The sequence below is a fragment of the Chaetodon trifascialis genome, chromosome 4 (assembly GCF_039877785.1).
Source record: "Chaetodon trifascialis isolate fChaTrf1 chromosome 4, fChaTrf1.hap1, whole genome shotgun sequence".
Classification (NCBI taxonomy): domain Eukaryota; kingdom Metazoa; phylum Chordata; class Actinopteri; order Chaetodontiformes; family Chaetodontidae; genus Chaetodon; species Chaetodon trifascialis.
Window position 1 is genome coordinate 4,012,602 of NC_092059.1, and position 27,419 is coordinate 4,040,020.

The 27,419-nt window shown below is 43.1% G+C and overlaps 2 protein-coding genes across 3 annotated transcripts; one reads left to right on the forward strand and one right to left on the reverse strand.

The window, feature by feature from the left end:
* Window positions 1–5,916: 5,916 nt before the first annotated feature.
* Window positions 5,917–13,346, forward strand: cnga3a (cyclic nucleotide gated channel subunit alpha 3a). Of its 2 annotated transcripts, none has more exons than XM_070961740.1 (9): window positions 5,917–6,121; window positions 7,844–7,965; window positions 8,136–8,225; window positions 9,369–9,542; window positions 10,233–10,292; window positions 10,813–11,019; window positions 11,114–11,215; window positions 11,297–11,403; window positions 11,494–13,346. In XM_070961740.1, the coding sequence occupies exons 2-9, from the start codon at window positions 7,868–7,870 to the stop codon at window positions 12,888–12,890; spliced, it is 2,235 nt and encodes a 744-aa protein (XP_070817841.1). In that variant the 5' UTR covers window positions 5,917–6,121; window positions 7,844–7,867; the 3' UTR covers window positions 12,891–13,346. The 2 variants fall into 2 exon arrangements, with proteins under 2 accessions (XP_070817841.1, XP_070817842.1); XM_070961741.1 differs by having other exon boundaries at window positions 9,414–9,542.
* Window positions 13,347–15,012: 1,666 nt separating this feature from the next.
* Window positions 15,013–21,286, reverse strand: ube3a (ubiquitin protein ligase E3A). The gene is made up of 11 exons (XM_070961449.1): window positions 20,971–21,286; window positions 19,773–19,819; window positions 19,197–19,498; window positions 17,903–19,113; window positions 17,657–17,801; window positions 17,230–17,435; window positions 16,264–16,428; window positions 15,789–15,944; window positions 15,632–15,705; window positions 15,371–15,514; window positions 15,013–15,204 (listed from the first exon to the last, which is right to left on the reverse strand). Coding segments are annotated over exons 2-11 (2,526 nt in total). The 5' UTR covers window positions 19,775–19,819; window positions 20,971–21,286; the 3' UTR covers window positions 15,013–15,083.
* Between the last annotated feature and the right edge of the window lie 6,133 nt (window positions 21,287–27,419).

A 27,419-nucleotide genomic window follows, 5' to 3' on the forward strand; every position in this document is an offset into this window, starting at 1 on the left:
ATCTAACAAATACTCTTATGTGAGAAGCTGGTGACAAAAAAATGGTTTAAATGGTTAATCAATGGTCACATTGTTGCTAATTTTCTGTCAGTGGTGCATTTCAGTTTTACAACAGTGGTAGGTCTCTGTGTCTGGTGAAATAATGAAACTGCCATATAAAGAGGAGGTTAAAGGGCCCAACAACACATTTTTGCACTGGGGCCGTCTGGGAGGTCAATCCAGCTGCGGGCGTACGAGCGTCAGGTCTGATGGATGAAGCACGGGAGAAGCTGGGGAAGAGGAATGCTAACTGACAGCAGGGTCACGTGTCGGCATGCAGGGGGCCGACACCCCGACAGAAACCATGAAAACAACCTTCAACTAACCGCCAACGTTCACATACAAGTTTCTGCGAAGCGAGCATCCGTCCAGCAGCAAGACACATTCATGTCCACACCAGAGCTGCTTTATGGCTGCGTGTCAACAGCACGAGCGGCTCGGACGGTCCGGGTATTCAGGATCCACTCTGCTCTGCAAATATGAGGAATGAAAAATAAACTGTCTGGACAAACGTTTGCTGTCTGAACGTTTCACCAAAGAAGTGACTGACAGACGAGCTCTGCTGCTCGTGTCTTAAGAACACAGTGATTATCATTACAGCGTCTTTGTCATTACTTTGAACATAATGACAGGCGCTCCCAGCGCAATACGGTTTAACTAATGTTCAAAGTTATTTATGTCTGGAACAAAAAGGCCTATTTGAGAGCAACCAACAGGTAAAACCAGAATGTGATATGCAAATGATGCAGCGGTGTTTGTATTGTGGCAGGGCTAACATAAGCACCTATAAGCCCATTATAATGTAAACATTCCCTCCAGACATTTTAAAGATGTATATAAAATACTCTGCTTTGAATAATAATTTGGGCCTGAGTCCTTGGACACCACATGTCTCTCACTTTGCACTTTGAAAAGTTGACTCTCAGTGTTTGTGCACTGGAAGCTTCAAGTTTCCACATCACACTTTGCAAGCGGAGTTTTGGACCAGGACTGGCTTCGAGGGCCCAACCCTAAAAACTGGAATTTCAGTGAGCACGGACAAACTTTCCGCTTGTAGCAGGCGAATGTAAAAACAACCTTCCAGCTAATATCAAAGTCTGCACAAACATCATTCTGCACAGTGAAGCTCAAACATTCACAGTTAGGAAAAGGAAGAAAAACCCATTTTTGAGTGGATATGATGGCAACTTTCAGTGTCCCTTTGAATGGCACTGATGAAATGAATGACTGCTGGTACAGTTAGAGCCCTGCTGCTTAGTTTACAAGCTGCCTGCCACACCTCAGTGACACTCAGCTATTGGTAATGTTCTTATTACACCTGTGCTTTTCCTGCCCTGACAAGTCAGACTGTCACTGTGGGAAAGGCCAGTAACCATGATTAATCGCCATGTAAGGGCACATTGCTGGGCTGTTGGGTGTGATTTCATTGGTTGCCTGCAGAGGGCAGAAACACACTGACATGCATCCTGCAGAACTTCCTTTTTCCTCACACAGTTCAGCATTTGAATTTGCTTACTCCTCTTCATCATCCTCATAGATTTATCACTAATCTTTTCATAAAATGCATCAGTGTAAATCGGATCAAATATTTCTTTTTGCGTGGCAAAGGCTTTAAATCATTGCATGTTTCAGTCAAATAACACAATCAGTGTCCCTCAATAACTGATTTTCATCCATTTCACTGTCAAGGTTTTAGTCTACAACTTCTGTGGTATTCAAATAACATTCATACCAACTTTTTCAGCACATTAGCATCTGCAGTTACTTTGATTGTTCACATGCACGGACACGTCTCCTTACATTCATGTACTGAACTTTACACACCATACATGCATTCCTATTTCTTTTTACATACCTGTACATTACCGTGTGTACATGTAGATTCACACTATTATTCCCAATATTCACCTATGTAACTCAACTGAAGTTACTATTTCTGCATCCCACATTATTGCCTGCTCACTCCTCCATCACGCCCTCTGTTCATTCCTTACTGTGTTTCTCTGCAGCTTCACGTGGAGCTGCAGATAAATCCAGATGGATTTTAGGAAGGATTCTCATCAGAAGAGTCAAGCAGCCAATCATGCACTTGTACCACTATGTAATGTAATTGTAAAGCACAGCGCCAACACTCGAACTGTCTACTGATTGCAAGAAGGAGCAATCAAGCGTGGCTGATTACACAACCAGAAAGATGAAATCAATGGAAAGCCTCACACACGCAGTGGTTGTAGAGCACAGATGCACATTTTCCTCCTGTCTGACATGTCGTTTTTGACATCTCTGATAAAGGCTCACAAATTTGTCCTTGAGGTTGTTATGGCAACCCTGTGTAAGTGTTTGGCAGAAGATAAATCATCGGCTCCATCTGGTATAAAACAATGACAAGGTACAAGTAATCAACCCGAGCATCTGATGAGCAGGGGGCAACTCATCAGCTCAAGAGGACTCACAGCAGCCACTTAAACTGATACTGCTGCCAAGACACATCTGACTGTGGAGCTAATTCAGCGTTACAGGCACGTATGGCATGTTTTTCTTTTCATTCTGATTTCCCCTTTTGGATTAAGGTTAATTAAGTCTGATATACGCCACACATTTTGCACACATCTGAAGCTTCCCTTTGTTTTTGCCGTTTGGACTTTGAAATAATCAAATTACCAAGAAAAAAGATTCATACCTGAAGACTAACACTGCACTCAACACCTTTCAAGGATGTGCCGTCTGCACAGCCACAGTGTGCAGCGATGTGTTCACATCAGCCACATTTAGAATTTCTCTGTTTTCAGAGCGTAAGGCGACGCTGCGCAGCAGTGGTGGTTTGCTGTTAGCTGAGTTTTTGTTTACTTCTGCTTTCCAAAACTGCAAACCGGATACGTCTGGCTCAGCATACCGAAAAATAAATCGATTTAACAGTTTCAGACTGCATGCTATGCGTTTCCAGGCAGAAGGTGAAGAAGGTGGTTTCAAATACAGGCCATGATGTCATCTCCTCTGTTTGCAACAGGCTTGTTGGATTTTAACTGAATTTCTTGCATTTACTCCTCTTAAATCACCGTCCAGTTAATGTAGACACGTGGGAGGGACCGTTTCAGCCCTACTACTCAAACTTATCACAGTATACTGTTTGTTGGGCTCCATCTGAGACTTTTCTCCTCTTCGTTTCATCTCAGAGCTAAAGTGAAGCCTGAGCTACCAGCTGGGACCTGATTAGAGCCTCATCACATCAGTTTGATTCAGCTCATTGTTGAACAGCTGAGGTTTGTACATGAAGGGGCTGCACAGTCTGATTGACTTGGAAATGCACATGAAGGCAGCGTGCAGAAGACAATTGTTGCACTGTGTCACGGTGCACTCTGGGAAGGCCTGCAGGGTTTAGGATGCAGTAATTACCATGTGCCTTCTGGCAGAGATGTAAAGAGGCTTTCAATAGATCTCTGCACCTGGAGGCAGTCCTAAACCTAATGAGGTTTGGAGGAGAGGAGAGTGATTGATCGACACTTCTTGATTTTCTTTTTGCCACAGCAGCTAATTGAAATACAGCATTCTAAATAACGTTAACGGTTAAAATGACCACATAACGGTCTGTTGCAGCTAGTTTGAACAAAGATCCAACACCCGGGAATTAAATGCTACAAAAGCTTGCTGCACATAAAATCAGACACCACATTTGGAGAAGCTTAAAGAAATGTTCTTTCTTTCTATCAGTGTCCACAGACCTCTGTATATAAGCACCTTTCCTGTGTATCCAGCACACTGCTTCTATTAATGGATTGGCCTAAACCCACTCTCAGTGAGGACAATCCTAAAGTCTATTACACTGCTAATTCCCTTCAGTTTGAGATGACTGCAGGCGCATATAAAAACAAAGAGGATCAGGTTCTGCAGCATCATCGCTCATATCTGAATCCTGGGGAGGATTTCTTACAGATGATTGTTAGAAATATCTGAGTGCACATGTAAGAATAAGAGGCCATATGCCACAATGTTGACCACAGATAACTTCATGAATTTAGTGTAACGCAGACACAAAAGGGTGAAATGATGCACAGAAGTGACATATCTTTAAGTGACCACATCTATGAGGGGGCATTAGATGGCTGAAATAGGTGCTCAAGTCTAAGCTGGGATTAGTGGTGCAGCGTTGTGTATTGCCAAGGGATTTCTCTTTTAACCTTAAGGCTTCAGGTGACGCTGCTGCTGAGCTGGTACAGTGACAGAAAAACATGGTGATGGAGGATGTTTCTCTCAGTCAACCGACCCAAAATACTGCTTTATTCAAAAGCTATTTGAAGTGTGGATACTTCATGTCTCTTGGCTTTTTGGCGTGGCAGTATTGAAAGTGATGTTAGAGAAGCCATTAAACAGTCCTGTGAAATCTGCACTGCACTGAGGAAGAAAAGGCATAATCATCATGAGAGTTAAGCAAAAATGAGTTTGGATGATTTGGAATTAAAGTGAATCCTGACATGTTTGCTTTTTCACCCTGCTCGTCCTCTCATGATGTCATGGCAGGAAATGCTTGTAAAAACGTCGGATTGGTCCAGATTATGTTGATTAAAGTGGAGGACGAAGTACTTCTGTTAAAAGTATCAAAAGTAAACACACTTGTTTTGCAGATGTCAGTGTTACATTGTATTTTGTCAGTGGTTCTCAAACTGGGGGTCGGGCCCCTCTGAGGGGCCATAGAGCCACTGCAGGAGGGTCGTAGATGATCAGGAGAAAAATATGGAGACTAAATTAAATTGAGCTGAATGTCATCTGTACAGAGGAAATAAACAAACAAGAAATTGACGCTCTCGTCCTGACCGTTATTTCATTAAAATTCAATTCATTTTTGTTTGTTGCTTCCCAAATCATTATGAGTCAATGATAGAAATTGTGAGGTCGGGGGTGAGAACTTTTTTGGGGGGCGTGACAGAAAACATTTGAGAGCCACTAAATTATATGACTGGATTATAATTAACGACACTTTAATGTGTACTGGTCTCCTGTTTCTGCTGGTTGAGGTGGAGCTAGTTTTAACTTTTGTACTCTTGATTAAACCCAAAACAGTGTGTTGTATTTCAAAAGGTCGTCACGGCTTTTGTTTGTAATAGTTTGTATATAGTTTACAAAGTGCTTTAGCTAATTCTTGACAGACAAACTACAGCTGTTAAACATGGTATAAATATCCACACCTAAAGTACAAGTTTGTCAAAACTGTATGATAGATGTAGACGTACTTTGTTACATGTGGTAAATTTACTTTGTTACATGCAGTAGATGTACTTTGTTACATGTGGTAAATTTACTTTGTTACATGCAGTAGATGTACTTTGTTACATGCAGTAGATGTACTTTGTCACATGTGGTAATGTGTTACATGCAGTAGACATACTTTGTTACATGCAGTAGATGTACTTTGTTACATGTGGTAATGTGTTACATGCAGTAGACATACTTTGTTACATGCAGTAGATGTACTTTGTCACATGTGGTAATGTGTTACATGCAGTAGACATACTTTGTTACATGCAGTAGATGTACTTTGTTACATGTGGTAAATTTACTATGTATTTTGTTACATACTCCAGCTGTGGTTGACAGTATTTCCCGGATAAAAACACTAATCATGTCATATTTCGTTACTCTGAATTGCTCTCATCGGTATTTTTTATTTATTTATTTTTTGTACTTTTCTATTCAACTTTTCTTCTTCGTGGTTTCAGACATCGTTTTAAAACGCGTCCTGTGATCCCTGCAGTCAGCTGGAGTGTCACTGCTGTGAGCTGCGGTCAGTGATGGCAGGTACGGTGATGCACACGTCTCCTCCCCCAGTCTGATCTGGGACCTGTCAGCTGCCTCCTCACACTCCTCACCCTCCTCACCCTCCTCATCCAGCAGAGCCGCCGCTGCCGGTCATGGACAGCCGCCATCGATGGGTTTGGTGACGCTGCGCTCGGACAAAACATTTGGAAATATTTCCTTTGGAGAAATATGTGACATTTCTGCGGTGAAGATGGGATTATACAGAAACACTCAGAGGAGAGTTGCTTGTTCGGTCGGATTACAAAAGTCATTGTGAAAAGGCTTCAAACAGGTGAGCTGGGAATGCGCAACAGTTTGACTTTTTGGTGCAAAGACAGAGAACTGAAAACAGGAGGACGCGTCAGACACTTTTCAGGATTTCCGCCTCTCAAACTGTCCTTTAAAACCCTGACTTAGGTTTATGGCTCAGTTTAGGACAGAAATCTGCTTTAGCCTTCTGCTGTTCTGCAGTCTGTCGCAGCAACAGCTTCGTTATTGCTCAAATAAATTCTCACTGAAGCTATTAAAAAAGTCCAGAAATGTGGATTAACAGCAAACACAAAGTGAATACGACAGAAACAACTCCTGTTGAGCCTTTACAGACAACATATTGACACATGGAGGCACATAAAGTGAAGAAGAACAAGATATTCCAGTGTCATATGAATCCTTAGACCAAACAGTACATTTAACCATCATCAGATCAACAGCTGCATTTACAGCTCGATGTACTGAGGTCTTTGTTACAGGATATCTATGTGGTAACCTTACAGGCACAAGTCTCAAGCCTCTTAGTGAGTCTCGACACCTGGTTGCAGCAAAAAACTAATCTCCAAGAACAAAAGCTGCCATCATTTAAAGCAGTTAAACAGTCAAAAGGACATCAGAGACTGATTTTAATAAACTCATCATCGTCATCGTCATGTTCAGATGGCAGATATGAGTCAGGCTCAGGTTCTGTGCATCGCTGAGTTCAGTCCTGTCAGATTATTACTGGACTTCAACACGTAACACATTTTCCAACATTGTTTTTCATGTTAAAATTGCATCTGTGGAAAAATTATGTTCACCACGATGCAAATACATGATTGTACAAATGTTTTTAAAATTAATTTTGGCCTTTCAAATGGAAAGGAAGGAAGGGCCATGAATTTAAACATTTCTCGATTTTGCAGCATCATCGTCCAGACTGTGTCTTAATAGTTCTTGTCAAAGGCAGGAAATACAGAAAAAGACATAAATCACATCCTGATCTGGTTTCAGCCTTTCACAGATATGTATCGTCGGGATCAGAGATGATAATGTGACTCATACTCAGAGTACAGACAGCGCTGGCTTTACCTTTGGTCACCCTTCAAGCTTTGGCTTCTTGGTGATTGTCAGTGTGATTTAATTCAGTGGGGGTTGCTTAACTCCCTGGTATTAGCACTAATCTACATGTGTGCACGTGTTACAACCACTGGTGTTCCCCAGAGATCAGTGAGTCAGTAAGAAAGCACGTTGCAGCTTTGGAAATGTAGTTGGCTGGAAATGTTGTCTAATTTGCATCTGCGCTGTATCATAACGTTAAAATCAGCTTTTTTTGAATGCAGTTCCTGGAGGATTTACAGGAGCTGATCTGGCTGCTTCTCAGGATTCTGCCCAGAGCTGAAGAGTCGCTGCCCTCAGCCACGCACAGCTATACCTGTTCTTTAAGTGGTGACCTAATGGACTTAACCTGCTGTATACATGGCTGAACATAGCAACTCCAGTCTACCTGTAAGCCATAGCTTAGTTATTTTAAAAACCAGCTGATGGTTCACAGGGAGAGGGCACTGATCCTGTTTAGTGTTAAGGACATAATGAGGATGTATTTTTAGGCGCTACTCTCAGACACACAGCGAAAAGTGGCGCTCAGTAATCAACAACACAGCTCTCATGAGGGAAATGTCTTTTTGCTGTGTGATGATGTAAAATGTGATGTTGGCGCTGTCACATCGCAGCCTTATGGCGTGTTTTTCTCTGTGCGCTCCAGGCCAGCAGAGCCGGACACGACAACATGGCAAAAATCTGCAGTGAAAACTCTTTAAGCAGACAGCAGCTGTCCACCAACACACACGATGAGGAGCTGGCTGTCATCGAAAATGGAGACTGCAGGTCTGATGTCACCACGAAACTCAAGTTTGCTACCTTTAAGTCAGGATTTTGGAAACTTTTGACCATGTTTCTACCATATCACAGCCTTGTGCGTTGTTCTGATAGCTAAGACACATTTTCTGTATCTTTGATGGACTGGTCGCTGTTTTCTCTCACCTGCTGTCTTCCAGGTCTCGGTCTCTTTGTGAAGACAACTCTGAGAGAGCGCTGTCTTCAGAGTCCCACAGGGACCCATTTACAGGTGCTGGTGTAATGGCCAGGTAAACTTCTGTACTAATACTTTAGAGGTCTTACTTGGTATCTACCAGTGGTGGAAAGTACACATTGTATATTGAGTATTTGCATTTTATTCTACAACATTGATTGAAGTTTGGTCTCAGTGTAAAATGGAAATAAAATCAGAATTCAGTCAGGTGTTCCTGAGTCCATGTAATAACCTCCTTTATACAATCATGTGTCCACAAAGTGGTGAACCTCGCTCCATCCTGGCCTGTGAGCAACTGAGCCTTTCCAGGATTCATACCCAATCACTATCACCTGTTACCAATCAACCTGTTTACCTGGTGTTTCTGGAGCCTTCCACATCTTTCCCAGTCTTTTGTTGCTCTTGTCCCAACGTGTTGAAACAGAGATTCATTCAGAATAAGCAGATATTTACAAAAATCAATGAAGCTGCTGAGCTCAAACTTTAAATATATTGTCTTTGTAATGTTTTCAGTTGAGTATGTGTCAAAAAAGATTAGCAAATGATCACATCCTATTTTATTTATGTTTGACACAGCGTCCCAACTTTTTTGTAATCACGTTATACTCCTACTCGTGGGGTAACTATTGTTCATTTGACAGCTGGTTAAAGCCTACAGTTCTGATAAAGATTTGTCATAAAAACATAGAAGCTTCTAAAATACAACACATTGTTAAAGATTAAAACAGTGGTTACAAAACTGCTACATTTAAATAATCGTCTGAGCACCAAAAAGGTCACATTTCAATATGTCACACAAAAGCAAAAAGTCCAAAGTTGGAAAAAATGAGGACACATTCAGAAAAGTTCCTCTTTCCTCTCCCATTAATCATCTCACAACCTTTCAGATTCATCTTCTGACCCTTTGAAGCAGCCGTAGGCTCAGAACCACCAGACTAAACAATGTCATTAAACAGTATATAATAAAACTCAAACGTCTCCGCCAGCTACATCAGTGAAATGCTGCCACCACACTGATGCATCAGCATGCATGCTAATATTTTACTCTGTTGTACTGGTGCTCTTATGTAAATATAAGATCTGAATCCCTCCTCCACCACTGGTATTTACACATCCATTGAGATTTGATGACTGACAGTTCATCTGTAGACTAGACAGGTGTCACCTTGTTCCGTTTTACCTCCTGCTAACCCTCCAGGCTCTCTTACTTCTTCTTCATGCTGTGGAACTGGGCGTCTCACAGAGCGAACCCTGAAGCAGAGCGACACGACTCTTTCCTCGAGCGCTTCAGAGGCCCTGAGCTCAAAGACATCCCCAGTCGAGAGAGCAATGCCCAGTCCGTGGGCTACGGCGACACAACCCATAAGAGAAAGTAAGTACCGGTCAGTGCGACGGTGCGTTAGACCACAGTCTAAAGAGTCACACTGTGGTTTCATGAAAAATTTCACACAAACCCACCAAACAGGACAATTAAACTATAAAACAGGCATAACAATTGATTCCACAGCTTTGCTGAGACAAACGGGGCTGAATGGAAGGAGAAAGTGACATAAAAGTCTCATAGAGCGTCTTTAGCTCCAATAATTTGACGTATTTCTGGGCGAAACAGAATGCGGACGGGGTTCAGTTTTGTGGATTTGAATCAAGTCGTTGACATGTGATTGGATGGCTGAAAAGCAGAGCTGTGGAGGAATGCTGGTCACCATACAAACCTCCCTCACTGGCATTGTTAGGTCAGCAGGAGGTGATTGAGGGTAAAATTACGTTGTTTGGAAATGTGGACAAAGTTTTTGCCTCTAAACACCTGCAACTATGATGCTGCTCTGCTGGTAACCACCAGCTAAAGGTCTTATGTGGTTTTATTTGACGGATGGTGTTAGCTAGCCACCCCACGTCATCGGAGTTCAAGATGATTTTTTTTGACATTTAGCATGCAACAAGCGATAAATGATTAGCCAACACAGGAAAACAGGACTACAAGTTGGAAAATGTACTGAGCTGTAATGTCTGACACTGACAAGGTTCACCGAGCAAACGTCTTGTCCTTTATCTCTTTCCAAAGCCTTGCCAGTAAGTGGCCGCTAGCTACTTACAACATGAATAACTGCAACAACACAGACGAGTAAGTGTGTGCATACCTGTCAGAAAATAGAGGTAGAATAGAAAAACGAGTCATGGATCATGCTGGACATTAGCAGATTTGTGTGTACTGTGTAGCTAATGTGGTGTATTCTGCAGTAAGTAGCATAGCTCATAGCACATAAGTTCCTTTTTGGTGTCTTCTCCTGCATTAGACAGATAAAACCTCTGTCCCCTTTGCTTGCTTGAAGGATTTTTTGGTGCACTGTTCTGATGTAATGTTTGGGGAATAATTAGATATGAAATGGCCAGGCATGTTCTGATAGCCAGTAGCTGTTTTGAAGAGTTAAACTGAAAGAAGACATAGAGACTTGCCTGTGCTATGTTGCCACCTGCTGGACAAATGCTTGAACAGCACCAGATCATCCAACAAAGCCTCGAACCCCAAGCTGTGAAACGTGCACTAGACCCCCTCCATGTAGTCTCTCAGCCCTCTGAAAGCCCCTCGTAGACCACCTCTGTCCTTTTTTACAACCATGAAAAACTAATCCTGTGGTCTGTAGCAAAAAAGAGGAGATTAAAAAAGATGAGAAAAAGGAGGAGGAGAAGAAAGATGGGGACAAGAAGGAAGAGGAGAAGAAAGACGGGGACAAGAAGGAAGAGGAGAAGAAGGACGAGAAGAAAGATGAGAAAAAGGATGAAAAGAAAGACGAGAAGAAAGACGATAAGAAAGATGATAAGAAAGATGATAAAAAGAAAGAGGAGCCACCGTAAGTATACCTCTAGATTCAGTCAGTCGGGACGGAAAACATACGTTTTTACGAAATCTTGCGACAACATCAAGTCATTTTGTGTTGTTTTCAGGAAAGAAATCTGGATTATGGATCCAGCCGCAGACCAGTACTACAGATGGCTGACCATCATCGCAGGCCCAGTATTTTATAACCTGATGTTGATTGTAACAAGGTATTGTCCATTTACCAGACTTTATAACTTCACTCAGTGGGACGTTCATGAAATTTGAGACGTATTCTCTTTGTCTTCTAGAGCCTGTTTTAACGAGCTCCAGGACACATATACAAAACTCTGGATAGTCTTGGACTACACCTCAGACATTATCTACTACGCAGACACATTTGTCAGATCAAGAACAGGTCAGATTGTGGACAGAATTCGTAGAGCAGCAGCAGTTTGTGTCCGTTGTAGTTTTGGATTTGGCTCCTAATTTGGTGTTTGTCCCTCAGGTTATCTGGAACAAGGCCTGCTGGTAAAAGACGCCAAGAAACTGAGAACTAAATACAGAACAACATCTCAGTTCAAGTACGATATGATCTCAATGATACCCACTGATCTGCTGTTTCTGAAATTCGGATTCAACAACCCCGAGTTCAGATTCAACCGTCTTTGCAAAATCTCGAGGCTTTTTGAGTTCTTCGAGCGGACTGAAACCAGGACCAGCTTCCCCAACATGTTTCGTATCAGCAATCTCGTACTCTATATCCTCATTATTATCCACTGGAATGCTTGTATGTTCTTTGCCATTTCAAAAACCATCGGTTTTGGAACTGACACGTGGGTATATCCTAATATCAGCCACCCGGAGCACGGCCGCTTGGCCAGGAAGTACATCTACTCCTTGTACTGGTCCACACTGACCCTCACCACGATCGGAGAGACGCCTCCGCCGGTCAGGGATGTTGAATACCTCTTTGTCATTTCTGACTTCCTCACCGGTGTGCTGATCTTTGCTAGTATTGTCGGTAACGTCGGTGCCATGATCTCCAACATGAACGCCTCTCGCGCTGAGTTCCAGGCGAAGATCGACTCCATAAAGCAGTACATGCAGTTTCGAAAGGTCACCAAAGACCTGGAGGCCAGGGTCATCAAGTGGTTTGACTACCTGTGGACCGAGAAGAAGACCTGTGATGAGAAGGAGGTATTGAAGAACCTCCCAGACAAGCTCAAGGCTGAGATCGCCATCAATGTCCATTTGGATACGCTGAAAAAAGTGCGTATTTTCCAAGATTGCGAAGCTGGGCTGTTGATTGAATTGGTGCTCAAGCTGCAGCCACAAGTGTTCAGTCCTGGAGATTACATTTGTAAGAAGGGGGATATTGGCAGGGAGATGTACATCATCAAGGAAGGAAAGCTAGCTGTGGTGGCTGATGACGGTGTCACTCAGTTTGTAGTGCTCAGTGATGGCGCATACTTTGGGGAAATCAGCATCTTGGGTATCAAGGGCAGTAAAGCAGGCAACAGGAGAACAGCCAACATCCGAAGTGTAGGCTACTCTGATCTCTTTGCCCTGTCCAAGGATGACTTGATGGAAGCTCTCACTGAGTATCCAGAGGCCAAAAAAGCTCTGGAGGAGAAGGGGAAAGCCATCCTGATGAAAGACAACCTGATCGACGAGGCGGTCGCCAACGCCGGTGCCGACCCCAAGGACATAGAGGAGAAGATCGTCAAACTGCAGTCCAACATGGACACCCTGCAGGTCAAGTTCGCAAAGCTGATGGCGGAGCTGACCTCCAGCCACACGAGGATGAAGCAGAGGGTCACAGAGATGGAGACCAAAGTGAAATCCATACGGCCGGAAGACCTGGAAGAAGTGGTGGCCGACAAAGACAAAAAAGTGCAGTAACATGAGAGATGCCCGAGGACTTTACAGGAAATGAAGGGATTTTTCATTTAGAATAGTAGAGTGACACTTTTTAAAGGCCCATGTTTCTATATTTATACATCCGTTTATTATCATCATAATGTGTCAAATTGTGTACAGTGTATGCAGCATGTGAATACATTTGTGCGTATGGTTGACAGCCACTTTCATGTTGTCATGAAACTGTTTGAGCTTGTTGATCAGAAGCACTCGTGTATGCAAAAAAAAGGTGTAGAGTAAGTTTTCTTCTGATCCGTATTGACATTTTCCCTGAAAAATAAATATATATATATATATATATAAAACAATACATAATAATGCAACTGCAATATCCATTTGATACTCTATGTGAATGTACAAAATGAACCCAAATGTTTCTAAGTTATCAGCATGCATCAGTTGTAAATTGCTATATGTGAATAAACATTGAAATGTTCATAAACATATCCTGCATGTGTCTACAGTTCTTTTGTAGAATGAAGGTTTTAAGCTCTTTTCTGCAGCAGCGAGTCAATGATTGTTTTGCATTGAGTCTTACTAAACTGTAAATCTTCATAAGCAACAACAGTTTGATTAATCTGCTTCGTCAGGTCTGCGTGGTTGTGATTTGATTGGCGGTGACCAAACTACCCGCCGACTGTCATCAAACTTTGATTGAAATGATGCCTTTGAGGACTTTTAAAGTTTTCAGACCTCCAAACCTGCATTAACTTTGGCCACTTGAGGGCAGCAGAAACAAGCTGACCACATTGACATCTTATCCACTTTGAAGTTGTCTTGCTAACACTGTTTACTGACACTCACCTGGACTCATGTTTCTGTCCACCTGACAAATGTAACACTGATATTTACCTCCTTTTGGCTCAGTTTATGGGACTAACTTAATTAAAATATCTGGCTCTTTAGCTTCTGCGTGTAATCCCTCCAGTATGTTCGCTAGCTAGCCGCTAACATGGTCTGTCTGCTGTTTGGTGCTGGCAGGTAGTGGATGAGAGTTTTAGAGCTTTTTGCTGAAAACAGTCGGCTGCTGCAGCCAAGAACAGTGAAGCTGTGCGCTGCATAAACACAACAGGGAGCTGAAAGACGCCATAAAACTAGGTGGAGCTGACAGAAACACAGTCGAGTGATAATTCTCGTGGGATTTGTCCCTTTTGCATCACACAGTCATGTGATCTGTTAACATAAAATGACTGATTATCACACGCTGTTAGTGGAAACTCCTTCAGTGCATATTAATGAGAAATTTGGTGTTTTTTTCAGCTTTATTTACTTTGCATAATAGATGCTTTACATTAGTTTCACATTTTCTGCACATTCTTTATGTACCTGAGATATTTGGCCAAATAAAACATCATGTGACTCGTAGGCATTGCACATTTGGAAACTGCACATACAAATGTGCAATGAGAAACACTGAACGGCAAACAAACCGAGGGAAGAGAAACACTTCTTTCAGGATGTGAAAGTCTGACCCGACCAGTCAGTAAGTACATTTTAAAACCCGGCAAGCTATCGAAACCACTCTATCAGGTCAGGTTCGCTGTTTCACAACACACAGTATTCATTTCTATGTAATACAACGGGCACAAGACAGAAATACTTTAAAATAACCTTCATGTTATTGGTGAGTTTGCTCTCACACTGACAGGAAATACTTCAAATCTAAGCTTGTCAGTGAGGCTGTTTGGGTTAGCAGTAATATAAAAGGCTTCACCTCCGTTTACCACAATGACATTTGTAACCAAGTAGCACCATAATGCTCAGTCCACTCAGGTGAGGGAGGAGGGCCCGAAGACTGAACACTGCTACGCCGCAAAGAAGTGAAAAACACGAGGACATTCAAACTGAGTCAATAAATAAATACACTGTGTGTGATGGCATTCACTAAAATCCTGTGTATAAGTGCACTTTCACAGTTTCACAAATCAAATATTGTTCATGTTTGGCAAGAAACAGAAGCACACAAGAAAAATAAAAGTGCCGTGTTAAACTCTTTGGGGAACCTAACGAGCGGTGGAAGTGGAGCGGCCGGCAGCGGAGCGTGACTGCTAACGGTCGGTCAGGCACGTGTTACTGCAGCATCTTATTTCATGTCATCTCTGTGTTTTGTTTATTTTTTTGGATTCGCCCTTTTTTGTGTTAAAATGCCACCATAAAACCTTCGTTGTGCGTCTGTCACAGCATCCCAAATCCTTTGGCATAAGTGATGGCCTTCAGGAGTCTTTCTCTCAGTTTTTCCTTGGTGGAGTATTCTGGGAGCAGCAGTGCGTTGAAGCAGGTGTGAGAGGTCGGTAACCTGAAACAAAGGACGAACGTGAGCTTGTGAACCTCGCTTTGACCCACACAAGGGCAAAATAACAGAACCGCTGTATTTTTAGGCTTGCTCTAAAAAACGGTGGACAATCGTCTATTGTGCCTGAAAATATCAAAATAAAACCAGAAAAAGGCCGACTGCTCTGTACCGGTCTGTGTCGGAGCCGTTCTTGGCGATGATCATTTTTAATTTGCCGAGCCCGCCGACCGGCGCTCTGTCTGTGCCGGTGGTAAACTGAAGAAACAGCCTCTTCTGCTCCTCTCCAAACGAGTGAATCGTTTCCCAGAAGTCTCTGCGTGCAGAAAATAAAAGACGACTTTCAACAGCAGTGACCCGACTGATAACATTTATGAGCTGCTGCTTAAAACTGCTGTGCTGTGCGTGCGCAAAAAGGAAAAATCAGACCCACTTGATGATTTGACTGTCTTTGCTATAACCTCCATCGTACTCTGTTGTCTTTTCAAGTGCTTCAAAATCAAGTTTCTGGGAAGAGATCAGTAATGTAAGTCATAAAACACCGGCGACAATACAGCAACAAAAACCTAAATGAAGGTTTGTTTCCTCACCCTGCTTCCACAGATAAGCAGCTCTACTTCCTCAGGTCTGAACAAATACTTCAGCGGGGACTCATTTGTGACCATGAGGAAACCTTTCTTGAAGGCTTTGAATTGTCTCTCCACGCTCTTGTTCAGGATGTACTCGGCGTACAGGTCCACAAACTCCTGAGAATCAGAGATATTAAAAACAAAAACGTCTGTTAAATGTACAGAAAGGCACATTATTTACTTCCTTTCATGACGGCAGTAAAGTGAACGTGAACCTTTGTGAGTCAGTGTACTCTGTGTACTTTAAGTCTGTACATGAACAAAAAAGATGGCCAGCAGAATGAAACTGCATCATTTCCAGCTGTTTCATATAAATCAAGTTCGTGCTGCTGCACGTCTGACATGTGCATTTAAATCAAAGCCTGCTGCAGCTTCTCAACTCAGAAATAAAGATTTTGAATGACCCTGAGAGGTCTTCACATGAAGGGTTTCAGACCTGTCTGTTCTCCTTAGTGACAGGGATCTGGTCTCCCTCGTCCTTGAGGTCGTATAACACCGGGCTTCCAAACAGGTCTGTGTGTGATATCTGGAAGGTGAGCATCATGTCTTCCTCCACGTTGCCGCTATATTCGAGCAGCTCCTTCAGACTCTGGTAGAGAGGCTGCAAGAAGAAAAGAAGAAGATGAAGAAGCTTCTGATGTTAAAGGGATAGTTGGAGGTTTTGGGGGATGTGCTTCATTACTTTCCTGTCTATTGAATCTAAGGTTACAGCCATATGACAGTTAGCTTAGCATATAGAGTGGAAACAGCTAGCTGGGCTCTGCCCACCTACCAGCACCTCTAAAACTCACATTATGTCTTATTTCCACACAAAAGTCTAACAGTAAAAACAAGAAGTTACAGTTTTATGGGGGTTTATGTGCTGGGGGTGTCTGTTGGCCTTGTCAGTGACTTCCTGGAGTCTCCACCTGTTGCCTTTCATGTGATGAGACATGAGCCAAGATTGCCATTGCCCCTGCTGCCAGCCTTTACGCTAAGCTAACGGTCTGCTGCGTTTAGGACCGCAACCAATGATTATTTTCAAATCTCCACATTTAAGAGAACAGAATCAGAGAATTTTGACTTGTTTTCTTAAAAAGTACTCAAAGTGATTATTAAAATAGCTGGCAATTAATTTCATAGTTGACAACTAATCGATTAATAGTTGCAGCTATACCTGGTTTAAGCTTCACATTTACTGTATGGATATGAGAGTGGTATCAACAAAGAAGTGTGTTTCCCATAATGTTCAACAGCTGCAGCACAAAGCCGATGAAAGACTCTGCAAACTGTTCTGTACTGAATCATTTTCGTTTCAGACGTTTCAGAAGCATAAAGCAAAGGAAGGTGTCTCCAAAACGTGGAGATACAGAACTGCTGTTTGTCTTTCACTGCATATGAACTTAGGAGAAAGTTACTGTACTGGATGAGAGTCTGACAGGTCCAGGTAGGTCCCTTTCTTGCCCATGAGTTTCCTGTAGACCACCATCGGGAAATGCACATCCAGGATGCAGTTGTTGTAAATGGCGAGTCCCAGGACGAGTCCAACGAGAGTGTACTGCGCCTCATTCTCCAGCGAGGAGGAGTTAAACCAAAAAAGCTTTGTCTCGTCGTCGTAGGTGAACATTCCTGCTCAGAGAGTCAAGCAGAAAGAGAGAAACACAGCAAATGCTCGAGTTAGAGGAAAAGATTGACACCACTCTAATGTATGTTCAGTAAATATGAAGGTACAGACATTAGCTTATCTTAGCTTAGCTTAGCTTAGCTTGGCACAAAGACTGGAAACGAGGGGAAACCGATAGCTCAGATCCGTCCAAAGATAAAAAAACTTTCGTCATTTCCTGTCTCACCTATGTCGGGATTGAAAATTTCCTCCAAGACCAGCTGAAAGAACTCCTTTGAAACGCCCCCCTCGTCTACACCTTGCTCCCCCTCAAACTCCACAAACAGCTGCTTCTTCAGGTCGGACGGGTTCTCCATGGAGATCATCTCCAGCTGCAACACGGGGTTTGAATTCAGTGACAATCACAGCAGCACCGAGCCTAAATCTGACAGCCCATGCACGTGCAACAGGAACACATCACACTGCAACTCACTCTCACGAGGGCGTCGTCGATGATGTGATCTCGGCGCACTTTGAGCTTCAGGTAGGGGTTGGGCTCCTCGCCCTGGACCATGCTGTAGAGGGCCGTGAGGCGCCGCTCGCTGTACATCCTGATCCTGTTGTCGTAGTACAGTCCTTGGTTCTTGGTGATGACACTGAGGATGAAGGGGCAGGTCTGGAAAGAAAACTTGGTTTCGGCGTCGACCTTGAAGAAGGTGAAATCTTTGTCCATCTCCACCACTTCGTTCAGTGACTCATTGATAAAATCCTCAAAGGGGATGAGCGGTTTTATGCAATCCACAGGTCTGATGCCCAGTTCTTTCTCCAGAGGATCGACCCGGGGACCCTTCTTATAGAGCCGCTCCTCGCCCAGCAGCTCATGCAGGGTGATCTCATCGGACTCAGAGTCCTCCTCCTCTTCCTCGTTGTGCTCCACGTCCACATCTCCACTCTGGATGCTTGCGTAGAAGACAACTTTTAAACACTGGGTCGCAGCCACCACCGTCTCGTCGTCATTTACCAGGTTTTCACCGTCATACTCATTGCTGACGACCGTGAAAGTGATGAGCTGCTGGAAGGTCTCCATCATTCGGCGGATGTGTGGGAGACCGAAGGTGGACCAGACCTTTGACAGCCTGGCAAGCGCAGTCACCGGCAGTTTGCTCATTGCCTTGCAGAACTGCGGCAAAGCCACTTCCAGGTACTCTGGGCTGTGGAGGTTGCTGTTCTCCATCACGATAAGGAAGATATTCAGGTAATCTGGGTTTGTTTCGTACACGTCAAGGTATTCAAGGTCAAGTTCCATATTTGGAGTGAGGTAAATGAGTGCGTTAACAAGAGCTGCCTCCACCTGGTCGATGGATAGAAGTCTGTCGTAGACCCTCCTCACGGCGGAGACGTCCACTGTAACCTCACAGGGGTTCAACATTTCACTGGGACCCCCGTCTGGCAAAGCAGCTGCAGAGGAAGCACCCATCGTCTCAGAGGTTCGCTCGCTCTGCTTCTCATGTTTGTCCACATCTGTTTGCTTCAGAGAGTCCAGGTTTTCACTAGTGTTGGGTTCATCCTTCCTGAAGCTCTTCATCAGGGACTCTGTGCTGGAGAAAATCCTGCCAATGATGCGGATGAGAGCAGAGTAGTCGTCTTCCTCCTCGCAGAAACTCAGGATCATACATACAGTGTTTTCTGTGAGGTAATGAACATCTGGACCAAAACAAGAAGAGAAAAAACGAGTTAACAGTGAACTTACAGGAAGTCAGCAGCCATAAGAGTCAGTTTAACGGTACCTGAGAAGTCCTCTTTGTGGGGAAGAAGGTCCATATCGCTCATCTTACCGTCCAGGTAAGTGTTTTCATTGGCACTGGAGTCTGAATGCGGGGCGTCAGACACTCTCTTGGACGGGTGAGGATTGCAGAGTTTGGCATTAATCTTAAAAAGCTCAAGCGCTTTGGCGGCTGCTGAATTGTTATCCAGAGGTTGGAAATCACTACATGATGCGCAAAACTCATTCGTGCAGTCGCCATTTCCACAGCCTTCAGTTAACTGCCGAAAGTAGCGCTCAATTAGATGCTTTGCAGCTGCTCTGTTCCTGCGTGAGACATTTGAACAGAAGTCAGACTGATGAGGCCTCTACGGTTAGAAGAAAGAAGCATAAACACATTCTCGCAATGCAGATAATGAGACACATTGAACGAATTCCACTACCCAGCAGAGATGAATATGGAACAAGCACATTTAAACACGTTCTTGTTTTACACAGGTGAAGACATCAAATGGTGAAACTCAGAAATATTAGTTTAACTAATTGCATGTATATTAGTTCAGCAACTAGTTCGAGTGCAGGTCCAAACTGACTGACTTACATTCGGCTGGATTCAGGAATTCTCCTGCAGGCCCAATTTACAGTCCTCTGAAAGAAATGTTCAGCAATAATGTAAAAAAAAAAAAAAAAAAAAAAAGTTACTTCCTCTGTGAATAAAAGAAACTGCTGCTTTTAAATTAGTCAACAGATTCAGATATGTGATGTTGTGCTGCATCAGGCCGCATTTCATGCATTTTTATTATTTTCAATGCGGACTGAGGCAACAAAATTGAAGAGGCTGTCTCACTCCTAATGTTACAGTATCAACAACTGTTTACGTCACCGTGCGTAAAAGCCAATCAGCTGTGCGTAAAAGACGTTACCGGTCAGAGCGCACGCTGCACACAGCTTCCTCTCTGTTCTGCACCAACCAGCACTTGAGCCAAAGTATTAACGTGCTTTTAAATGTTTACATTCATTCAGAGGCTGTAATAACTGTTTGATTAGAGGGTCTTCAATATATACGTAAAGGTTGCATCCGCTCGTTTTTGCTCTTAAAAGTAGAGAGTGGCTGTATTTTCACCACGCTGTAAATATGCTGAGATATTTAGAATAACATGCATAAAATGATATGTAAGATTAAAGCCCCCTCCCCGCCCCAACAATGTCTTGGCTCTTACAAATAAATAAAGCTCGCACTGCCGTGCCACGTGCGTAAAAGTGCCCGTTTCTCATCTGGAGGCGCACGCGTCCTCCCTGCTGCTGTGTGATGGCTGCAGGTATTCAATAATCACTAATAAACTGATTATTCAGTGACATGTGAACATCAACAAAGTGGAAAAAGCCCAGATAGTGTTTGTTTTTCGTGAAAGGGTGGCTTTGTCAGGACGGCGAGAGGCAGAGATGAAGGCGGCTGTGTCACGCCAAAAATGGTATTAATATTAATGTAAATCGGACGAGGGGTTTCCTCCATGATGCTACATATAAGACGAGAAATATTACTAATTATTATTTATCAATGTATGAAGCCTGGATAAGTGACATGCATTAGCTTACTCATTAGCCACGTTTGACCACTAACTGATATTGCAATAAGTTGACAGCAGACTGTCGCGAGCCGCCACGCAGCGCTGAAGTGACGCTGCTTTCCCACTTTCAAACTAGCTTACTGTCACATTAGCAAAAAAGCTACGGAAGTGAACGCACCACGGAATAAGGTTAACTTCAGTGTCACGTCTCGGTTAGCTTCGTGTACTAACCTGTGATTTGAGCAGGAACACGGTCCTGTCTGCCTGCCTGCCTGCCTGTCTGTCAGTGACGGTGCAAAAACACCTCCTGTCTGTCGCAGAGCTGCTGTTTTAGCGACATTCAGCTAAAACAGCTCCGGTTTGATCAGCGACGCGCAGCCTGGAGGAGATATAAAGTGTGCTAACGTTAGGAAGCGGTGACGCTCTTTGTTAATAAAGTCAGAGCATTTTATCCTCCGTATCCAACGTCTGTAAACAAGAGCGCGATATGTCCCAGCATGCACTGCGAGGCTGTCAAACATCATGTCCCCCCCCACCCCCCCCCCCCACCCCCCCACGATGCACAGGACCGAAATAACCGTTACAAAAAAACCAAAACAAAACAAAAAAACCGAAAAAACACGTTTGCTGCTTCCTCCACTTGTTTTTATATATTATTTATTATTTCTTATTGGTGTATTTATTGAAACGCTGTGATTTAACCAGGCCCATTATTCTTTCATCAGTCTGCTTATTCAGCACCATTTATACACTGAGGCTGTTTCAAAGTCCCAAAAACACACTTCAACTACTTTAAAGAAAATCTAAAAACTTTAAATGAATTAAAGTCAATATCCTATAAAAGGAAATGTACGTACGTGTGACATATGGAGAAAAAACTGATAAAAACAAACAAAATCACATCCATGTTTTTTATATCAATGTAAAAATACTCTATTACAATAACAACTCAGTCCTACCTCAAAACTACAGAAGTATCAGAGATTAATGTACCTGCACTATCAAAAGTAAATAATGTGTATCGGCGTCATTATCATTTAATATTCAATTGTTAGCACTGTCGCATTATGTATCGAGATGGAGCTAGTTTTACTTACTTCATAAGCTGTTTAGTGGCTTAATCCACAGTAAAGCATCATTTCATTATATGAGAGATTATCATGAGATTATATGTGTGCAAAAGATTCATCTGACAAATAAACTTAGAGGAGTATAAAATGCAATATTTCCTTATGAAATGCAGTGAAGTAAGTAGTAAATTAAAGTAGCATAAAAAGGAAAAACTCAGGAAAACACCTTGTATTTAAGTACAGTACATAAATACTTGCAGTTGTTATGTTTCAGCTGTGTGCATGAGCAGCAGTTATTCATACGAACAAACTTTTGCTCTTTTTCTATGATTTATTTCCTTTTTGAAAATGCAGGAAAACGTGTGTCATTCTGTTGTAGACTTACTGTTGACTAAAGCATTAATACAGTAAATCCTAAAAGTGTTTCTCCACAGATTAGTCCCTGTCTCTGTCTGCTGAACATAAATCAACATTAGAGCTGTTTATTCATAAATTTGTTATTAACATTCAGCGTCATAGCTTACCTAAATTACACGTCACATACGTGTGGCAGCGGTTTGAATCTAAGGATGGCGGTTGGTGCAGTAGCTGTGTTGATGGAGGTGAAGACACAGCACAATCTCTAAATCATATTCATAAACCATAAATCAGAGCCGGCATATATAGCAGGAAGTCAAACCCCTGAAATCTCATTCTGCAACAGAGCCCTGTAAATTATGCATCATGTAATCCATGTGCATTGCTCTCATAGTGCGGAGATGTTTGTTATTCTGTCAGCGTTAGACTCCGATATGGAGTTTTATTGTGACATTGAACACTGAGAGGCTTCCTCTGGAACGACAAGGTGAAGCGAAGGTCAAAATGAAGGAAGTACAGGGGTTATATTTGGTAACAGAGAAGGGGAAATGCAAATATATTCATATTCCTGCCATAAATGACTGCTGAGGTCGTTTTTATAATTACTATTAATAGAAATGTGCTCTGTATTTGCATGAGGGAGATTCCAAATAAATATGTCATGCTGACTTAGAGGATGTTAGCACAGCATTAATTACCATCCTTTTGTCTTTTACTGTAGTTCATGCCTGCAGTACTCTACATGAACACTAGGAGTCACTGTGAGCGCACAAAGCATCAGACATGGATGCTGCTCTCACAAGGTCTCTGTCTGTCTTTTTAGATTTTAAATGGCTTATTTCACATCATGCTGTCGACAAGAGACACTGTTGAGTTAAAATAATTAAACCTTAGAACAGTGTTTCTCAAACCTTTTTACCCACAGGTCGTATTTCGTCTGTCACGGTTGTTCAGTTCAGCCTTTGATTGTCTTATTTGATTGATTTAAAGAGCCACTGATAACATTGCAGTAATATTCCAATAATATATAATAATATTACACGTTGAAAGAAGCTGCCTAAAGTACTTCTACTGTTGATACATGAAGTACATTTTGCTGATAATATCCTGGTACTTTTACTTAAAGCAGCTTTAGTTGATATTTTAATAATAACGATCTATCAAATGATGATGAAAACAGTGTGAGAGGCGTCGCTCATATTGACGAACCTTCAGTGAATGATCACCTGAACCTGCTGCTCCCTTTGGCCTTATGGGGCTTTAGAGCTGGAGCCACTTTGAGAGCCCTGGTTGCAGAAGTACAAGTCGAGTTCAGTTTCCCCATAGACCGCTGTGTCACTCACATCTGAAGTGCCTCTGCTGCTTGAACTCTTCGCTGGTTCTTTGATAAGAGAGTCTGAGCACATAAAAACACTGAAGAAGAAACATCCAATCGCACAGCTTTAAATTCTTATTAAATAAAAAAAAGTTAAGAGCCAAACAGGAAATTGAACAAACAAGAAAAGTGGCGGGTTGCATGAGGTCAGCAGCTAATTTCAGCTAATTGTTTAGATGCAACTTCACTGTTGTGGTTCGCTCTCAGTGTTGTCTTTGTTGATTTTAATTTAAAAAAGCCTTAAAAAACCTAATGTACACGACCTGCTCAGCACCAAACTGCAGACAGGTGGTTAGCGACCAGAAGAGCCAGAGGAGACATTTCTCTCAGGAGTTGGTGGAAACCAAACATGGAGCTAACAAGAGAGCAAAATACTGGACTTTCCTTCATCAGGTCACACAAACATGATGGAAACAAATGGATGATGATGTTACTCTATAACTGCTGGGCGTGTTAATAAGCAACTGTTTGTTAACAGGTTCACCGTATCGACCTATGTGTCAGTGGGACATTCGCAGCTGGTTTCTGCTGCCCCCAAGTGGCCAGAAAATTCTGTTTTTAACGTGTTTCTCAGCGCTGGGGCTAAGAGACGAATATACTGATGCACTTCATCACTCAATCACAGCTGAAACTCCATGAATCTACACTGCAGCCTGATCTTTACACTCCAGCACACACAGGAGCTTGTTTCATCATTTCCAATCAACCTTTCTGCTCAGGCTGTGTCATGTTCAACATCTCAAATGGAGGAAATTAGGGGTTTTAGCAGCCAGCGATTCGGGTAAAGCTCTAACGCTGAACATTAGCCGATAGCGGTGGTCATTGCTTTCTACTGTATGTGTGCTCATCTATGGTTATATCATTTCCCTCCCTGCCATTTGATACGCATTAAGAGTGCCTAAAATTGACATCATCACGGCGAGTCTCTTTTCCTGGAACATATCAATTAACCTGAATCGTACAGTTGGCAGTTTAGGGACGTGACTGCAGGGTGGTGCAGAGTTCAGGGGAGGACGCTGAAGGTTGTCTGTATGTGGACTGTAGGATTATCTTATCATGGCTGTTGAGTGATTCCTGGGACAGGGCTCACTCAGGCAGCCATGACAAGGTCTCTGCAATCAGGATACATGAAGATCTCGGATCAGCCCTCTCACCTCTGGCCCATCAGCTCAGGGGATTTTCAGCACTTCTGCAGGATGTGAACGTTGGCATCATCAGAACGAGCGGGCAAATGTTCGACTGAAACGTTTATAAGGCAAAAACGAGGACGTTGCTTCGGTTTTGGTTTGTGTCTTGCGCTGTTTTCACAGCATGAAGGTTTAAAGCTTCTTCCTGATGTTGCTCTATGCTGAGATTTCTGCTTTTTAAGAGCATCGTTGTGGCTTTAGTGATGACCGTCAAACGTCCGGACTGAAACATCTCAACAACCATGCCGTGGTCCTCAGGGGGTGGATCCTGTTGGCTCTGGTGATCCCCTTAATATGCGTAAAAGAGATGAACGAGATATAGTACAAGCACAACTGATGACGCTCATATCAGCTTCAGCTTCACTCTGTGTTTAGTGATCGAATGTTAGCATGCTAAGACAGCAAGCTAACATGGTTACCAGGGCAAACACTACACCTTCTAAAACATGTTAGCATTGTCATTGTCATGGTGTGATGTTCACCGGAACACAATGTACTTTATTTTGAAGTTATGCTGTTAGACAGGAAGCACGTATAATGTGTGTTGCTTCTGGTCTGACGATATGTAAAAAATCGTAAGATGCCGCTGCCGAGCCATCATTAAAGTTACAAGTTCAATGAATGAACTCTCGTTATTTCTGCAGCCACCACGATGCACAAACATACAAATGGCCAAGACGACGGGTTTTGTTTCTTCTTCTTCTATGAAGTTTGATTGGCAAACTACTGGTTTTGTTCCCAGTTCGCAACCTCTTCTTCTTCTACTGCCTTTATTAAAGCCTACTTTATTCGCTCCAAACCAATTGATGGAAATTTGCATCATTTGTGTTCTTCTTTGCCGCATTTCCAAAGTTTTCTTTCAAACTCACTTGAAAATTAGATACAAACACGACTATTGCTGACGTTGAGCGTACAGCCTCACAGAGCCGCTTGCATGCCTGTAGCCTCTGTGGATAAACTGTATTTTACAGGAATAAATTATCAGCCCCTGAAAGCTTCAGCAGCACCTGGCTGCAGGTGCAGCACTTCAGACCACACCCATCAGTCCTGCTGGCCGTGGTTAGAGGTGAAAGAGACCTGAAACGTTTGTCTGGAGAGGCCGGTGAAACACTCCTTTTCTGCTATGTTTTAATTACCACACAAATACAATAATTAGAATGATTGGCCTTGTTTTCCTCTCAGTGTCTTATTTCCTCCTCCAGGTGAGCTGCAGACAACAAATTAGCCGCAGGTGTTTGCCTGTCTTTGTGTTATTTGTCCAGTGTGCGTCCCTGCTGTTCCTGTTGGATGGATTCCTGCGTCAGTGGGAAGTTAAACTGAAAAAGAGCAATGATGCTTTGGCTAAACCACTCCTACGTGATGGTGCAGAATGGAGCCTTACAATGCCTCCACCAACTGGAAGACAGATGGCCCTGGCTCGCAAAAAGCCTTCATTTGTTATTTGGAATCAAAAGTGATGCGGCGAATATCTCCGCTGGTGGAAATGAGCGAGTCCTCGAGTCTTCAGTGAGGGGCGGAGAGGCTGCGAGGCTTTTTAAAGCATAAACAGTTCCCATAATCCAGCTCTCTGACGGCTTCATTGGAACAGATTATATACGAGGCAGCCGAGGAAATTGAAAATGTCCTGATTTAAGCTTGTTAAAACAATGGGTCATGAAGTGGGTCAAGGCGACTTTAATGACCAGAATCAATGAGGGTCCTCGATGATAAAATGCAAATCAAACTCCATTAGCTTCTGCAGGATTCGTCTCCGGTCTGTCTGTAGACTGCAGGCAATCAAAAACAGTCATTAAAGAAAATGAAAGAAGGCGAGAGGAGAGTGCGAGGAATCCTTCACTTCCAGAGAGGAGGAGGAGGAGGAGGAGGAGGAGGAGGAGGAGGAGGAGGAGGAGGAGGAGGAGTTTAATTACATTATCAATCTTTTACATGGAAATTCCCAGAACACAATATGTGATATGTTTTATTGCATGTGCTGCTTATCTAATGCCACCGAGAGCAGATATCTCACAAAAACCACTGTTGTGCAGAGACTGAAGCTTCGCACGGCGGCACAAAAGTTCCACACTTACACATGCAGAAAAAACAGCTGATCAAACCGGCTGCTTTACACCCGGGCTTTGAAAGAGATGGAGCAAGCAGCACAGCGAGGGGAGAGGAGTCATCATTATCTCTGCGTTCGGACGAGGAAAGTGCAGCGGCGGTCAGTAATTTGGCCGTCCTGTCGCGGCGGCTCACTGAAGGCAGCATCAGCAGAGCCTTGTCTTTCCCTTTTCCCTCGCTGTGCCTTAAAGGAACATTAATAACGTCCTCCTCTCTGGAAAGACGTCGCAGATGTTACGCACACCACGCTAAGACAAACTGCTACGACACCGGGCCAAAGATCATCCGTCTTCTGAAGGCCTCGCACTGCATATCACACCTTTGTGCAGATGTGCTGAATTCATGCACGTGTCACTGAGGCTCCTTCAGAAACTGGAGCCTCCTCTCCTTCCTAAACAAGCTGCTTTTCAGCATCATGAGAAGCTCCAGTTTTAGCATGTGTGGTGGATCCAGTGGGCCTCTAACCCTTCCTAACGTGATTTACCCACTGGGCTACACAGGGCTGTCATACTGCCTTTGAAACTAATTTGAAGGTGTCTTTCACTTTTATTCCAGCAGGAAAGTCTCTGAGAGTCAAGACAGCAGAGTTAA

Excerpts from the sequence above, each read along its gene's own strand:
- ube3a (XM_070961449.1), bottom strand. Across the intron at positions 17,436-17,656 it reads AATTTTCAATCCCGACATAG|GAATGTTCACCTACGACGAC; the intron begins GTGAGACAGGAA and ends CTCTCTGAGCAG. Across the intron at positions 15,945-16,263 it reads TCACTAAGGAGAACAGACAG|GAGTTTGTGGACCTGTACGC; the intron begins GTCTGAAACCCT and ends TCTGATTCTCAG.
- cnga3a (XM_070961740.1), top strand. The coding sequence starts at position 7,868 with ATGGCAAAAATCTGCAGTGAAAACTCTTTAAGCAGACAGCAGCTGTCC. Across the intron at positions 8,226-9,368 it reads GGTGCTGGTGTAATGGCCAG|GCTCTCTTACTTCTTCTTCA; the intron begins GTAAACTTCTGT and ends CTAACCCTCCAG. Across the intron at positions 11,020-11,113 it reads AAAAAGAAAGAGGAGCCACC|GAAAGAAATCTGGATTATGG; the intron begins GTAAGTATACCT and ends TGTTGTTTTCAG.